Source organism: Cheilinus undulatus, linkage group 5 (genome assembly GCF_018320785.1).
Source record: "Cheilinus undulatus linkage group 5, ASM1832078v1, whole genome shotgun sequence".
NCBI classification, from domain to species: Eukaryota; Metazoa; Chordata; class Actinopteri; order Labriformes; family Labridae; genus Cheilinus; species Cheilinus undulatus.
Window position 1 is genome coordinate 25,238,162 of NC_054869.1, and position 15,521 is coordinate 25,253,682.

At 38.5% G+C, this 15,521-nt stretch overlaps 1 protein-coding gene across 2 annotated transcripts in view; it reads right to left on the reverse strand.

Moving 5' to 3' along the window:
* The window catches only part of adamts3 (ADAM metallopeptidase with thrombospondin type 1 motif, 3), a 239,396-nt gene that overhangs the window by 97,895 nt on the left and 125,980 nt on the right, over nt 1-15,521 (reverse strand). For both annotated transcript variants that reach the window (XM_041788544.1, XM_041788543.1), the window contains exons 6-7: nt 4,995-5,078; nt 1,504-1,660 (exon numbers count right to left, since the gene is read on the reverse strand). In XM_041788544.1, coding sequence (XP_041644478.1) covers nt 1,504-1,660; nt 4,995-5,078 — 241 coding nt within the window. The remainder of the gene's footprint in view (nt 1-1,503; nt 1,661-4,994; nt 5,079-15,521) is intronic.

Below are 15,521 nucleotides of genomic sequence, written 5' to 3' on the forward strand. Positions count from 1 at the left end.
GAAACAGAGGGGAGGGGAAAGGTAATGGATTTTTCTGGTATTTGAGGGGATTGTGGACAGGCCAGGGGCACATATTTGTGTTAGAAAAGCCTGAAAAGTGATTTTTGCATAATATGTCCCCTTTAATTTCCTCCATTTCTGCTATCTTTAATTGATTGCAGTTTTTTAAATCTTAAATCAGTCAGTGTGTCCTCTTTAGTTTCCTGCAATAAAGCAAAAATGATTTACTAGGCAGTTGGTGAGATATTGATAACACATTCATAAGCACCATCACAACATTAAACAAAAACAGGGGAATATAGGATTTTATCTTACAGCTGAATTCCTCTGCTTAACGGCTTTGAACTTACCTATAGTAAAAAAAATCTGACTCTAATCAATGCAACCAACATTCAGCTCATCATAACAAACTCATCAGTAGTGTATGTGGTAATTGGCCTCCTTATATTCTTGTTTGGATACAACTTAATCAAACTCCAGTGTTGCAGGCCTGAGATACAAGAACTGCATTGTTATGACTATTGGCAAAGCATTTACTGGAGAAGATGTCGAAGCAGTCATTTTCCAAGTTTAATACAAACTTTTGGAATTATACAAAATACACTAAAACACTTCAATATCTCACAGGTTCAGGCAAGTTTGCAAATGCTTTTGTCCAGTCAAGTCACATACATGTCTGTATTCAGCAGATTCTAAAACTCTCTCTTTTAGTCTCTTGTTTTTGGCTTTGTTTTGTTGTATGTGTGTAAGGGAGCATGTGTGTAGGACCCCAGTAGAATAGCTGTTGTTTATGCTAGTGCTAATGAAGACCCAAATAAAGAAAGAGAGAATTTAGTGGTTTAAAGGAAGCTATTTTCATACAGTTAAAAAAAATATATAACTGCTGTTCACAGAGACATTGTGAAGGTATGACAAAAGTTAATTGGGCATTGAACGGTGCTGCCTATGGGTTTTCAGTGAGTTGCTTTCAGTAAGTTTCTTTCATTGTTTCTGTTTAGAGAAAAGGAAGCAAGCATGCAGATGATATCTGGCAGATGGTATAAAATGCCCTACGTCTCCAATTTGAAGGTCTGTATTCAAAAGAGCAGGAAGTAAAGAAAGGTAACAAATAAGACTCACAACAGGGCCTCAGGGTGTTACCCTTGGTGGATTTTTTTTTTACTTGTATTTGCTGATTGACTAGGAGACAGGCTTTTGATTGTTCAGCTCTCTTTTTCAAGGCTCTTTAAATGTTCAGCATCACATTTGCATAATAGCCCATCTTTTAAAATCAGACAAGATGTGAAACCCATCGAAACTAATCAGGGGCAGACTGAGTCTCAAAGAAATGTCAAATACAGAGTCAAGGATCAGTGCTGCCTAAAGAACTGCATATTTTGAAGTAAGGATGTTTTTAGCTTTTGTGCATTATAACTGATAGCCTTCTATAACTAAGCAGACAAGGCAGGTGGAAGTGGTGCATGTTCTCATTTGAACCATGTCTCTGTGTCCTCCTGGCCTTACCCTGCATCCCTGTGGGGCCGAAGCCTTGGCGAGTGAGGAATATTGCATGGTCGTGGTGCTCAGCGTGCTCAGGGTCTCCTTTCTGTTGCACAAATGCCCACCGGCAAACATTCTCCAGGCTCCGGGATGGGTTCCCTCTTTCAATGAGGCTAATGGACTGACAGAGGGAGAAAGAGAGAGGCAGACTCAGTTTTGACTGTGTAAATTAAAATGCAAGCACTGACACTGACACAACACAGGTTCTCTGGTATGATAATAAAAGGACAGATGTATTGAATTTCCAGACAAACTTTCATTTGCAGCACCCAGACAGAGATTTTTCTGCACACTGCATGAGCACCCATGCGTGGCTTTTAAAGAGTATGTGAAAGGTTGTTTGAGTGGCTGACCCCTGCAATCTGCATACATTTTCTTCCCTATTTAGCATCTCTGATGCATTATTAATGGCTGTGAATGTGTCACAAACATGCTCCACGAGGCTGAAATAACTATTCATTCCAGGTACTAAATGTACATCTTTCTAATGAATATAAAAGCATGAGAAGGGCTGTAATAGCCTTTAGATAAGGCAATATTGTCTGAAATATATTATTTTGATTCTGAGTTATTATGATAACAGTGTTTAAAAGTAAGCATCATTACAGCAGCTTATTAAACAGTTACAGAGATGTCTCAGGTCTCAATAGTTTTCTGTATGTTTACTCTGACAAATTTGACTTGAATCCAACTAAAGTAGAAATGTTTGTGAGTTTCTTTTTCTGTGTGAGTCTATGATGTTTTCTGTCTCATGTCTGACTCAGTCTTTCTTTCACCACAGAAAATGAAACAGATTGGTGTGCTACTTTCAGAGTGAGGAGGATAGATAGAAGGACTAGTGCTGACCCACTGCAGAAAAACCTCCAACATGTTACCACTAAATGGTTCTATTTTATTTATGATTTCACTTTGCCAGAGCTTCCGGAACATTCTGAGAAATGTTTAAGGTGAGTTACGCTGACATAGTCCGACGTTTGCTCTGTTATCTGGGCTGAAAGGAAAAAAACATGTTTACTTTTCAACAAGGCCATCATTAAGAGGGATAAAGGGGAGAGCTTTCTGGGGCCAGCCCAATTGGAAGCCAATGGAGCCCAGTTGAATCATGGACTATTGTAAAGTTAAGCTGTGATAACCATATATGATGTTTTTTTTACCTGAATAATAACCACACTTATCAAAGAAACAAATATTTTTGTCTATTTATCAATATATAACCGTCTTAAAAAGGTAAACACAGTTCATTAAAACAGTTCAAATGGGTAAATAGTGCTAAAAATGAGTTTAAGGTGGCAAAATTGGTTTAACAGAGGCAGACAGGAAAGTGTTGGAGAGGGTTTATACAGTCACAAAATGGCTTAAAAGGGGGAAAATGGACAGAAAAGGTGGTAGAGGTGGGTTAACAGTGTCAGTGTGTGTTCAAAGTGGCAAAAATGGGTTAAAGTGGCAAAATGGTTTAACAGAGATTATAAAAAAGGGCAAAGGTGGTAAAAATGGGTTAAAAGTGGCATAAACAAGAAGACAAAATGTAAGACAGGGTTTCAAAAGGGGCAAACTGGCTTGAAAAGGGCAGAAGTGGTAGAAAATGATAAAAATGGCAAGAATTGGCTATAAGGTGCAAAAATGAACTGAAAAGGTGGTGAAAATCATTTAAAAGGGGCAAAAAATTATCCTTTAAAGCTGACGATGGGTTTAAAGAGGAGAAAATTAGGCAGAAAATTTTGTGAATTAGGATTTAAAAGCAGCAAAGATGGGTTAACAGTGCCAACATGTGTGGTAAATGTGGGTTAAAGTGGGAAAACTGGTAAACAGAGACAAAAGCAAAATTGGTTAAAAGTGGCATAAACAGGCAGAAAAGTGTCAGAAAGGGGCTTAAAAGAGGCAAATATTGTATAGAAAAGGTGGTGAAAATGATTAAAAAGTTGCAAGAAAAGGTTAAAAGATGCAAAAATTGGTTTAAAGATGCAAAAATCGCCAGAATGTGGCATAAAGAGGCAGTAAAGTGTCCGAAGGGTTTAAAAAGGAGTAAAAATGACTTGGAAAAAACAAAAATGGTAGAAAATAAGCTTAAATATGATTTTTAAAAAGTGCCATGAATGGATGTTTAAAGGAGGTAAAAGGTGGGGAAACAGGATTTCAAATCTGCAAAAATGGTTTTATCATGTGAATTATGGTATTGTGCCAAAAATGTTTGAAAAGACAAAATGGGTTGAAAGTGGACAATGGATTAACAGAGGCAAAATACAGGCAGAAAATGGTAAAAATGGGTCCAAAGTGACAAAAATGGTAGAAAAGGTGGCGAATGAGGTGAAAAGGGCTCAGAGAGTTGCAAAATGGCTTAAATGGGGCAAAATGAGCAAAAAATGTGGTGAAATATGATTAAATAATGGTGATAATTGCTTAAAAGAGGCAAAAATGACTAAAGTAGCACAAATTTGAGGGGGTGGGTGTCAATTCAGCAAAAATTGGTGGGTTAAAAAAAAACTGATGAAAAACGGCAAATAAAATTGGACAAAACTGGTGGTAGAAGAGGTCAAAAGGGGTTAAAAAGTATCCCAAAATAATAATTTCTATCAGAACTCAATAACTGCCTGTTACACTTTTCAGTTCCAGGATAATGTAGCTGTTGGCCAGGACACTAAGCACCAAAACACAGACACAGATACTTTAAAAAAATCCCATTTGGAGAGGGCCTATTCTCTGGGTTTGCCAGGGGCCCAACCATGAGCCTGCGTCTCAATAAAAAGTAGCAAAATATTATTCTATTTAAGTACTGGATATAAGTTCAGTGTTTGGTTAACTGCCTTCTCTACACTTTTACTCCATTTTATTACATGAAGGAATAATGAAATGATGACAATACTACATTAACCTGGCTTCAATACCATTCATTAATTTAGTATCTAAATTAATGAATGGCTCTCTTGATTAGAATTCAGCCAACTCTGTTTGACTTGTGTCCCTGATGGTTGTGTTGTTTTAAGATGTGTTTGTACACTAATATCTTTACTTTCAATTGTCATGCTGTTGTGGTAGCAGAACTTCATTAAGGTGCTGTTGTGAAACCAAAGTTTAATCAGTGACAGGTTCCTCATTGCATCCTCCTGGTAATCTAAATGAACTTAAAAATGAACATAACAAGCTTTTAAGGAGCAGGATAAACTTTTTTTTTATCTCATTATGTTGAACTCAGAGCCAACCAGCATGCACCTGCCTGTATTTATAAGTTTTCCATGATCACAACACTATAACTATTTAGAATTAGATATAAAATAACTTAGGTTCATTATTTTTGTCTTAATTGAGTAAGTAATTCATTAGCAAATACCCGAAAGCATGCAGCACATGCTTACCGATTTTAATTGGGAAAAAAGTTAGCAGGTTGAGAGGTCATGGACTAGCCAACAGACCAACTGATTGGAAGCTATCAGCCCTAAAATGCATAGAGTGAAACTCACCTTGGCATACCCCAACATGATCATCCTCACCAGGACCACATTGATGTGGACTCCCAGAGACTCATCATGGTAGATCTCATTGACCTGAGAAGAGGGGAAAGACCTGAATGAGCAGATGACTTTCAGTGGCTCACATAATGAACAAATCTTTAAGACGTAAGAAACATTTTCCCCTTTTCTTGTTAACTCTGTGCTTCTCCTTTGCCCCTCATTAGGACATGAGAGAGAAAAGCAGACATTTCTTTCCAAATGCTGTTTAGCAGCCTGATGAGAGAGCCAAAGAAACAAGAGGAGCATCCTGTCATCATAGTTTTATTTAACACCAGGGGAAAAAAAGTGAAAAACTACTACAAGTAGTCTTCATGTACATTAAGAAAAATAAATGCTTTGATATGCATGTGTTCATGTTCTGCTGTTCATGTGTGCCTTCACCAATCATTATAACCTCTATTGTCCTTGCTGTTTGGGAATCCCTTGTTCCCCTGATTTAGTTTTATATTGTCTGAACCAGCAGGTTGTCTGAAGTACGAACCATTTTTTCAAATGGACAGTGCTTCTCCATCTTCTTTTGATTGATTGAAATGATGCATTGCAGAACAGAGAAATCACACACCCTGCTGCAATCAGCTGACTGGCAGCTGATTGAACAATTATCTCTGACCACTCTTAACCAATCACAGCTCATTCTGCCCACAAGACAGTCCACCTGAATATGAGCTCCTTCTCGACAATCCCTCCAACACTGCATTGCTGCTGGAAAAGCTTTTGCACACACCTCCAGAGCCTCTTCCTTTCTAGGGCTAAACTTTTGTCGCACCCTCGAAGAGGGTTTTAGCTATGTGGAAAGTCAAAGCGTGCTGCTTGGCTAACCCAGGGAGCATCTTTTGAGCAGCTGTTAGTTTCATTTGTTTAAATCAGCAGTTGATTTCAGTTTAGCCATTTACTATTCCATCTTTTTTTTTTTTACTTCCTGGGCTGGGTTTGCTCAAGGGTGTTGTAAGTTGATTACAAAGCTTATTGGAGGGATATTTTTCTTTTGTTATACATGGAAAGCCATTAAAATAGCCTGTCTTGACTTGGGTACCAAAAGTGGTGCTCTTCATTCAAATGGTCCAAATCTAAAGTGAACTTCACAGATAGAACTGCGGTGAAAGAGATGCTGAGACTGACAAAATAAGAGAGAAGCATGTTTAGTATGCAGACCCTTATAGCTCCCTGTAGGCTGTGAAGTACTGTAAAGAGATGTTGGTGAAGTCAGGGAGCTGCATGGCCAAAGAAGGACTCTCCTCAGATAGCCTGACCAACATTTTCCATCTGCTTCTATCTGTGACGTTTTTTGTTGAGCACATGAGCCCCAGCTGTGGCCCACTTTCTCCACTCCTCATGCTGTTTCACACCTTGTTTTCTCAACATTGTTATCATTCACAGAACCTGTGTGTGTTTTTAATCAGCAGAGGGATCAAATTTCCCGTCAGGGATCAGCGTGGTGCATTATAACTGCAGGTTTCTGGGACATGATAGATTTGTCAATTAAATTACCCCATGTGCACGTTCACACATCAGCATGAAGAGGCAGAATATGAGACACTAAACCTTGGTACTACAAGTATGCCACAAAATATCCAAATATTTTATCATAATACATTGATTTAATAGGAAATATGAATTATACATTGCAAGTATTCAGCTGGGAAAAGAAGCACTATGAACACACATTTCAGCAGCATGATAAGGAGAAGGAAGTCAAACATCCAAAGCATTCATTTGATTGGATTTTAATACTCAGTAAAAGTAATTTGGATAAGTATCTATGTTTTCAAAATATGTACAGAAAAAGAAAAAAAAACAGATTTAAATAGATATGTAGGATGGTAAAAGATTGGTATTTAAGGAAATGTGTGAGTTGAAATAATGAAAACTTGATCATGTAAGTCTCTCACAAAAAACAGCCAAAACAGGCATGGATGTATTGCAATGTAATTAATGGGTATATACTATAGGTGTGTAATTAATGGGTATATACTATAGGTGTGTAATTAATGGGTATATACTATAGGTGTGTAATTAATGGGTATATACTATAGGTGTGTCAAGGTTAGGAATGGAAATTGTGAATGTTTATTGGCACTGATGCCCTATATTATCTTATTATTAATGAGATGAGATTAATGCAATTAATCTCATTATTTAAAATCATCTGCATCCTGTGTTATAAAAACATTTACCTTGTGACTGCCCCCTTATTCCCTTCTCAATCCACTACAAGTGTCTATGTCCATGGTCAAGTCCATGATAAAATAAACTACCTAGCGGGTCTGAATCCAAACAGGAAGTCAAGTACCATATTTTACTAAAGTAGAAAAAAATCCAAAATGCACAAAAACAGTTTGAATGCAAAATAATGGAATTCTTAAAGGGATATTTCAGTATTTTTGAAGTTGGGCTGTATGAGGTATCAAGCAGTAGAAGCGTCATTAGCCTTCAGTGATTTCAGTGAGCATTGCTACTTTGAGAAGGATTTGCTGGTTCTACTGGCCAGAAAGCTAGGCCACATAGCATGGTGGACTTATTACATCATTGTGGCAGCGGCAGCTTAGTGTTTGATCCATAATTAATTGTAAGCTGTCCTTTGCAGATAAAGGGATGAATAAATCATCAAAATACTATCATTAATGAGAGCCTGTTTGTCATGAGTATGAACAAAGCTCTGCCAGTTCCTTGTAGTTAACACGGAGCGTTTGATCTGTATGCCAATGCTGATACACGATCGTCAGTGAAGCTCTGAAATATAAATATTCAATCCTATTAAAAAGGTGACAAATGTAAAATGAAAAATAAATTTGCTTTAAGCATTTTACTGTAAAAATTGAGACTGTGATGTCCTTTAATTGTCACACCAGACAGCATCCACATCCACTTTAACTGCATATGACCTGCTTTCATTAAGCACATGCAGGTTTTTTGACTCAAAATATTTGGTTTACAATAATCTGAGTAAAAAAATGTAAAAGGCGGAAAATGGTACAACTATGGAAACACTATGGAAATCATTATTTTGATAACATTTCCTGTGATCTTATCTAACATTTTGCAGGGAGGTATTTGCGTGTGTGGAAGGATCAATGATGGGATATACATTAATTGACATCTGACCTTCCAAAGGCTCAGCATGATGTGCAGGGAGGTCAAACATTATTAATGTTGTGTTACTGCTAAGTGATTGACCGTAAAGTAGCTACCAAACAACTGAGTGAGCAGATCAACATCTCAACATGCTTTCAGACAGAGGAATAGGAGAAGAACTCATTATTAGCTGAGAGTGTGAGGACTGTGCCGGCATCACAGCGGGGCTCATTTTCTTTGGGCCAGTGATTCATCTCTGAGTTTATCTGCCTCATTGAACAATATATCACTCTTCTCCACACAGGGGGAGAGGAGGTGGAAAAAATAAATGCAGAAGGGCAAGGAAGGGGGTATAGAAAGTCAAATAGATTCCTTTTCACAGCTCTGTGGACTGTGATATGACTTTCTGTATAAAAAAGACAGGAAAACCATGCTTTATTGTGTGAAAGTAGCTCTCTTTATAACTGTGCTTCACTGAGAGTCTCAGTATCCATATATGCACCATTGTACCAATAACATACATATACATGCATACAGATCAGCAGCTTAGGATATAATAATCCCTCAAACACAAGTGATTTTTCACTAATGCATGGCAGTTGCCTACCACAAATGGACTACATGACTTCCTGCAAATGTCAGAGTTTATACATGGAATTTTTTGGGGACAGGAAAGTCAAATGTACTATATGCTTTCTATGTTTCACATCTGTTTTAAAAAAAATGGCATACTTGTTTTATAAACCAGGCGCAAATGCTAGTCAAATGCAAGCATCCATTATTTGTATTTCAAGCAACTGTGTTTCATGCACACATCTTTAGTGACTTGCGCATACTTGTGAAGATGAAAAGATCAGCATACAATTTTAAAAATGGTTTGCCAAATACAAATGAAGTGTGTATGCAACTGTCTTCAATGTGAACAAGTTATGGAAGATTGTCTCACACAATTAAAAAATCAACTACAGACAGAAACGTTGACCCTATGCTTATTTATGCACTCAGAAATTGGTTGGTGCTTCTTTTGCTTTTCTGTGCCTCTCTGATCTTTCTGGGACCTTGATTTCCCAATGCAATTTCATCTGAAACAGGTCATTGGACCTCTATTCAGTGGTCAAGTTCTTTTTCTCCTTAGTCAAGGTCAGACACCCATAACATTGTCTGTGAATCAGGATTAGCTCAACACTATAACATGACACTTAATGGGTCCCATTTTCTGGACCTATCTGTGTGTGGTGGTCCTTTATCCACTGACTCCAGCCTCAGTCCACGCCTTGTGAAGTTCCCCTAAGTTCTTGAATCTGCTTTGTTTGACAATCCTCTAATTACACTGGTGGGTGTCAGAGTATCTCTTAAAGGGCTTTTTCTCCCATACATTGATCTGTTTTTCAATAGGTTTGCCAAAATGATGCTCAAAGCATCCATTACTAAAAGCTTCTTCCGTATTTACACTTCTTCCTTCTAGTGCTCAGTTGCAAAACATCCTCATCGGACTAAACAGTTCCAGTAAAACTAATGTGATTACTAAAAAAAACATATATGAGTGTTATCTGCTAAAAAAAAGGACACTTCACTGCTTTCCTTCTGTGAAAAATGTTGATGGGCTTATTTCTTGAGTGTCTTAATGGATGCATGGTTTTCTGCTTAAAGATGGGACAGACAACTCTTGAACAACCTGCAGGTGTAACACAAATTTTTAGACAGAAAAAGGCCAAAACCATTTTCATTGTCAATTCATCAAATCTTTTTCACATCCTTACCTTGCTAGTTTTAACCTGTAAAACACTAAGCTATTCATTTCTTTTTATTTGGACAGGACCATTAACTTGTTGTGCACTGTGGTGATGTTAAAAAAGAACAATAACATGGTGTGCATGAGAAGCTGTGGGAGAGTAAAAGTATAGGATGCTTAAAGACCTAAAAAGCAATAATTCAGCCCTGTTTACATTTGTTGTATTAAAGTGATAACTGAGACCATCCTTAGACCCTCTCTAAAACAAAGCTGTTCTATAAGAAGGATTTCCATGCCCCTTTAACTAGTTACTTATTCAAATGCTGTTGCAGTACCTAAATGTCACCAACAGAGGTCCATACAACTTAATGCCACATAAGGGGGCTTATTGGTGCATCTTGATAAAACGGAACCAATGATTCCAGTTTTTATGTGTCTGGTGGTTCCTATTATTTTTCTTCTGTGGACAAGACATCACTTTTCATTTGAGGCCCTCTAAGATGAATGAGTCCGTGTATAATGGCTTCTGTGAAACACATGATGAGAAACGTTATTTATTGATTTTTGACAGCCTGAGAGGAAAAGCTGATAGTACCAGGGGAGGCAATTTCATCCTCATGCATCTTTTCATGTGTGTATTAAGACAGAAACATGTCCATCAGCACTGAGAGCAATTTTGATTGTGGACTACAGTGAAAAAATAGACAACGGAGCTAATGTCAGACCTTTAAGGCACAAATACCCTTCACTGAAACACACAGGAAGGACAAAATAGTGTGTACAACCATGTAAAAAAGTAAAATCTAGCAAATACTTTATGAAGAAAAAAATGGATTGGACAGAGCAGATATCCAGAGCAGGAAGTATGCTGTATAAGTTGCAGGTAGATATAAATAATGACAAAAAAAGACACACAGATATTACTAGGAAAATTGACTTGAAAATGTGGAGCTGCCTGGCTCTTTTAGACTGTTGTGATTGCTATGAATCACTAATAGAGCCTCAATTAAGTAAAGGATGTGGCAATAGAAAAAAGGCACTTCATATCCCTCATTTTTAAGCTCAAGCAGCACTCTGTGTGCAAATTTAGTTTGTTTGCAAAGGTTTACATAAAACATTCAAGCTCATTTAGGTTTATGAAACACCACTATTCTCCAGACAGTGTTGTGGACAGGGAAGCAAATAAACTTGGCACAAAAAGTTTGTGGAAATTTGTATTATTTATTTGCAGCAATGCGTCTTGACAATTTATCTTATACCAATGCAAAGCCTGTTTATTTCCCTTTAAAATGGAGCCACATTTGTAAGGAACATGCATTTGTGGGATAAGCAGTAGAGCTGAGTAAGTGGCTTGTGCTCATGAAAAAATTGCCAAATCTTCTCTGATTTGCTTATTCTGCCACTGGCTCTTGTTTGGTGGATCGGAAGATTGAAGTCTGAAGTAACAATACATATTGCAATGTAAGAATTTATCAGTTTAACAAAAGGGAGCCTCAGAAGCGGGTGGAAGAACCATAAACAGCCTGGCACCTCCTCCACACCAGCCTTGTCACACACTGCTGTAGGATGGCATCCCATTCTTCAACCAACATTTGTTGTAAAACAGCCAATGTGGTTGTGCTGGTCACTCGGCAGGAACACCTAAGCTGATCTCACAAGTGTTCTAGGGGGTTGAGATCAGTACTGCTGGCAGGCTATTCCATCCTCTCCACTCCCAAATTCTGGAGGTAGTCTCTGATAAAGCTCGCTCTGTTTTCCAGTGAGGGAGATGCCGCCCCACACCTGCAATCAGCAAATCAGTCTCTGTTTCTTCTCCACAATTTGACCCTACAATACAACTGCTATAGGACAATCTGGACTCATCTCTCAACATAAGGTTCCTCCACATGTTCAGGTTCCAGTACACTTGTTGCCAACACCAATACAAACAGGCCTGACGGTGAAGGGCAGTCACGGAAGGCCTCCTGGCAACCCTGTGAGACTGTAGATTTATTGTGTTCAGTCTGTTCTGGATTGTCTGGGCAGAGAGCTGTTGGCCATATTGTCCTGTCAACCTTGACTGTGAATCTGTAGAAGTCAGCCTACAGTTCCTTAAGTTCAGACGGTGAGAAAACAGTCTTCTTGGGTTGTTGTCTTCTGCCTGTCTCTGACAACCCCGTTAAATGGAACCTGGCCTTTAGTTTGGAGATGGTACCAGGGTTCACTCCCAATAACACCACAACTTGGTTTTGAAGTTGCCCTATCGCACAAGCCCTTTCCAGATCAAACGTAGGATGCTGATTCTTGGAGCAGACACCTACTGATCAGTGTAGCAGGACCCTTGCTCACAGGTGACAGCCAGGTGCCAATCAGGCACCTGATTTTTCAGCACCTGGGGGTACCAGAGGCTCAAAACAAGACTCCGTAGTGACAGCAGAATAAGTTGTTTCTTACTGGCAGAGAAGATTTGGCAAATTCTTAATGGGCGCAAACCACATACTCAGCTCTGCTGCTCACCCCAGAAATGCATGTTCCTAACAAATGTGGCATACTTTAAAAGGGAAACAACAGGCTTTCCAACAGTATACTGTAAAATTTTATGCCAAGAAGCATTGTTACAACAAAGGTATGATCTACCAAACACAATTCTCCTTTGTTTTTGTGCTAAGTTTAGATACAGTTCAATAAAGGAAAAAATGAGAAAAGAGAAGAGATAAGAGGTAAAAATGGAATGGAGTGGAGAATGAGGTCTGAAATGGAGAGGAGAAATGATGAGGATTGATGAGAACAAGACAGGGGAGTACTGAGAAGTAGGGGGGCTGCAGAGGAAGGAGAAAATGATAGAAGAGATTGGAAAAAAGGAGAGAGAAAGATAGAAAGATGGGAAGACAGAGGTGAAGAGATGCAAGGTTTAAAGGGAGCAAGGAGTTAAAGGGTCAAAAACAAAGAAGACAAAACAGTTAAATGGAAAAGAGAGGGAGGGAAACTAAGGAGGAGAAAAGGCAAAAAAGAGAGGGGAGGCAGAATTGACAGGTAGAAAACAAAAGAAAAGGAGAGAGGAGGGAATAAGGTAACCTTAGAAGGGAGAAGAACCAAAGGGTTGAGAAGGTAAGAGGATCAGAGGGAAGGGAGGAAGGGGAGAGAGGGATGGAAGGAAAGAGGACATGGATGAAGAAGGCAAGTAAGAATATAAGGATGGGAAAGAAAAGGAGCAGTAAGAAGAGCAAATGGTACAAGAATAGAAAAGATGGGGGGAAGAAAAGGCAACAGAGAAGAGAAAAGAGGCAGAGAAAAAGAGGGAAAAGATGGAGAAGAGAGGAGGATCTGGAGGAAAGTATGAAAAACGAGAGCTGAGAATGAAGAAAACAGGGTAAGATTAGAGGAGAGAAGGGAGAGAAGACAGGACACTGTATAGAGGATGTGAGAGAAGGAAGAAAGATAAAAACAGGTGAGAAAAACGGAGAACTGACAAGGCAGGTTAGAAGGAGGGGAAAAGGAGAAGTGAGAAGAGGAGAAGAAAATGTGAAGGTAAATGGGAGAGAGGAAGAAAGAGGAAGGAGAGAAAAGACAGTGTGAAGGGGAAGGATAAGAGACAAAAGAAGAGAAAGGAGACGTGTGAAATGAGACAACAGGGGAAAAATGGGAAAAGGGAAGAGATGGGTGGAGACAAAGGAGAAAAGAGTGATGAAATGAGAGGATGATAGATAACAAAGAAAGAAAAGAATGGTTATATATAAAGCAGATGCTGTAGTTACAGAGGGTGGAAAATCAGAGATGGGTTAAAGACATGTGACAAAAAAAGAGCAAGAAAAAGAGGAGCAGGCTGATCTGTGGAGCTGGTGGGCAGAAAAAAATAGACATGCTGTCAATCACAGTGATCAGTGTTAAAGAGTTAAGAAACCAAGATGCCTCAGGTTTGATCCAGACAGGAAAAGCTGCAAGTCACCAAAAAGCCTGTCATATATAGACTGCAGAAAGAACTGAACAAACCCTGTGTGACGTCAGACGTCTGCTTACAATAGGTGGACTCAAACAGCTCTTGAAGCCAATCCGCAGTGGCTTCCATATTGAAATCGAACTTTGGATCAATCAAACGGCCCGCCCACTAAGCGCGACTTCCTGTCAGCTAGCTAGCTAGCATTCTGGTTGACAGAAACGTAGCCTCTGCCTATCAAGCGATCTGTCAATCAAATGAGACGCGCAAATCAGTCCGCAGTGAGGTTTTTCCTGAATATAATCTAAACCATTGTGGTACCAAAAAACTCACCCACTGTACAGTGAGAGCATATGAAGACATTAGCTAATGAGACACGTTTGGTTTTTTGAACCAGGCTGTAAACTGGTTTATTTTAGGGTAAAAACAGGCTGTTTAACATGTGTCCAGACAGGACTTCTGGGGTTCCTGCAGCCAGCCTCAAGTGGACACTCGCGGTATTGCAATTTTTTGCACTTCCGCATTGGCTTCATTTTTCAGGACCGGAGGTTGCCGCTTGCTGTCATATCATATCACCATAGTAACAAGTAGGGTTGCTACCCGTCCTTTAAAATACAGTATCGTCCTGTATTTGACAGTTAAATGCAGCATCCTGTTTTGAGTCTATACAGGACACCATTTGTTCTGTATTTTCATCCCTCATGTACTACTTTATCACTGACTTGTTGATACATAAAATCATCACTCCCTTCATTACAATTCATATCAAATTTGCAATATAGGACAACATATTTGCAATGAGACATTTTTGTTAGATCCATTTGAATTTTGGGGGAAAATTAGCTAAGAAATTTGTAGATATTTTTGCAGAAATTTGAGAAATGTATTTTGGCATTTTTAGGAATTTTAATTTGAATTTCTTTGGAAATTTGTTTCAAAAATTGTAGGTATTTTAGGGAAATTTTTAACATTTATTTGTAAATTTTGGAAAATTTGATTGAAATTTCTGGGAGAATAAGGTTTGAAACTAGGTAATTTCTTGAAAACTTGGGAAATGTCTGTAAATTTTTAAGAAGTTGACTTGATTTTTTGGGGGGTGGGGTTTGCTGTGGTTTTATTTTTTTTTAAAATTCTTATTAAAATTTGAGGAATTAATTTGTAGATTTTTGGGATGTTGATTTGATTTATTTTGGGTAGGGGGCAATTTTATAAATCTTAGTTATTTTCTTAGAAATTTGGAACATTTATTTGTAGATTTTGGGTTGTTCAATATAAATTTCTGGGGAAATAGCTCTGTGTGTTATAATACAGAATGTTTTATAAGATGAGGAACCTGAAGAATAATTGCACGTTAAATTGGAATCACAATATTGGATGAAAAAAATTGCAATTAGATTATTTTCTCAAATCGTTCAGCCCTATTAAAAACACTCCAAAAAGTAAACAATGGCTTCCACAAAAAACCTCAAAGAGTGGTAATAGTGGTCATGGTACAGGCACCCCATTCCTCCGGCCCGTGATAGCTGTGGCCCTGAGGATTGTGGGGCGTCCTTTATTTTTATGCTCAAAAGGTGGCAACCCTAGTAACAAGGAGGGAGAGAATACACTCATGCAAAGCCTCAACATATGACATCATAATTCACCCTTAATAGCTGTTCACTGAGTTACTTCTCACATTGAAAAAAGAGAATTGTAGGGAGTGAAATGTGCCACTTCAGACAGGAATGAAGAATGAATCAAGGAAATAATGGGGGAGGTC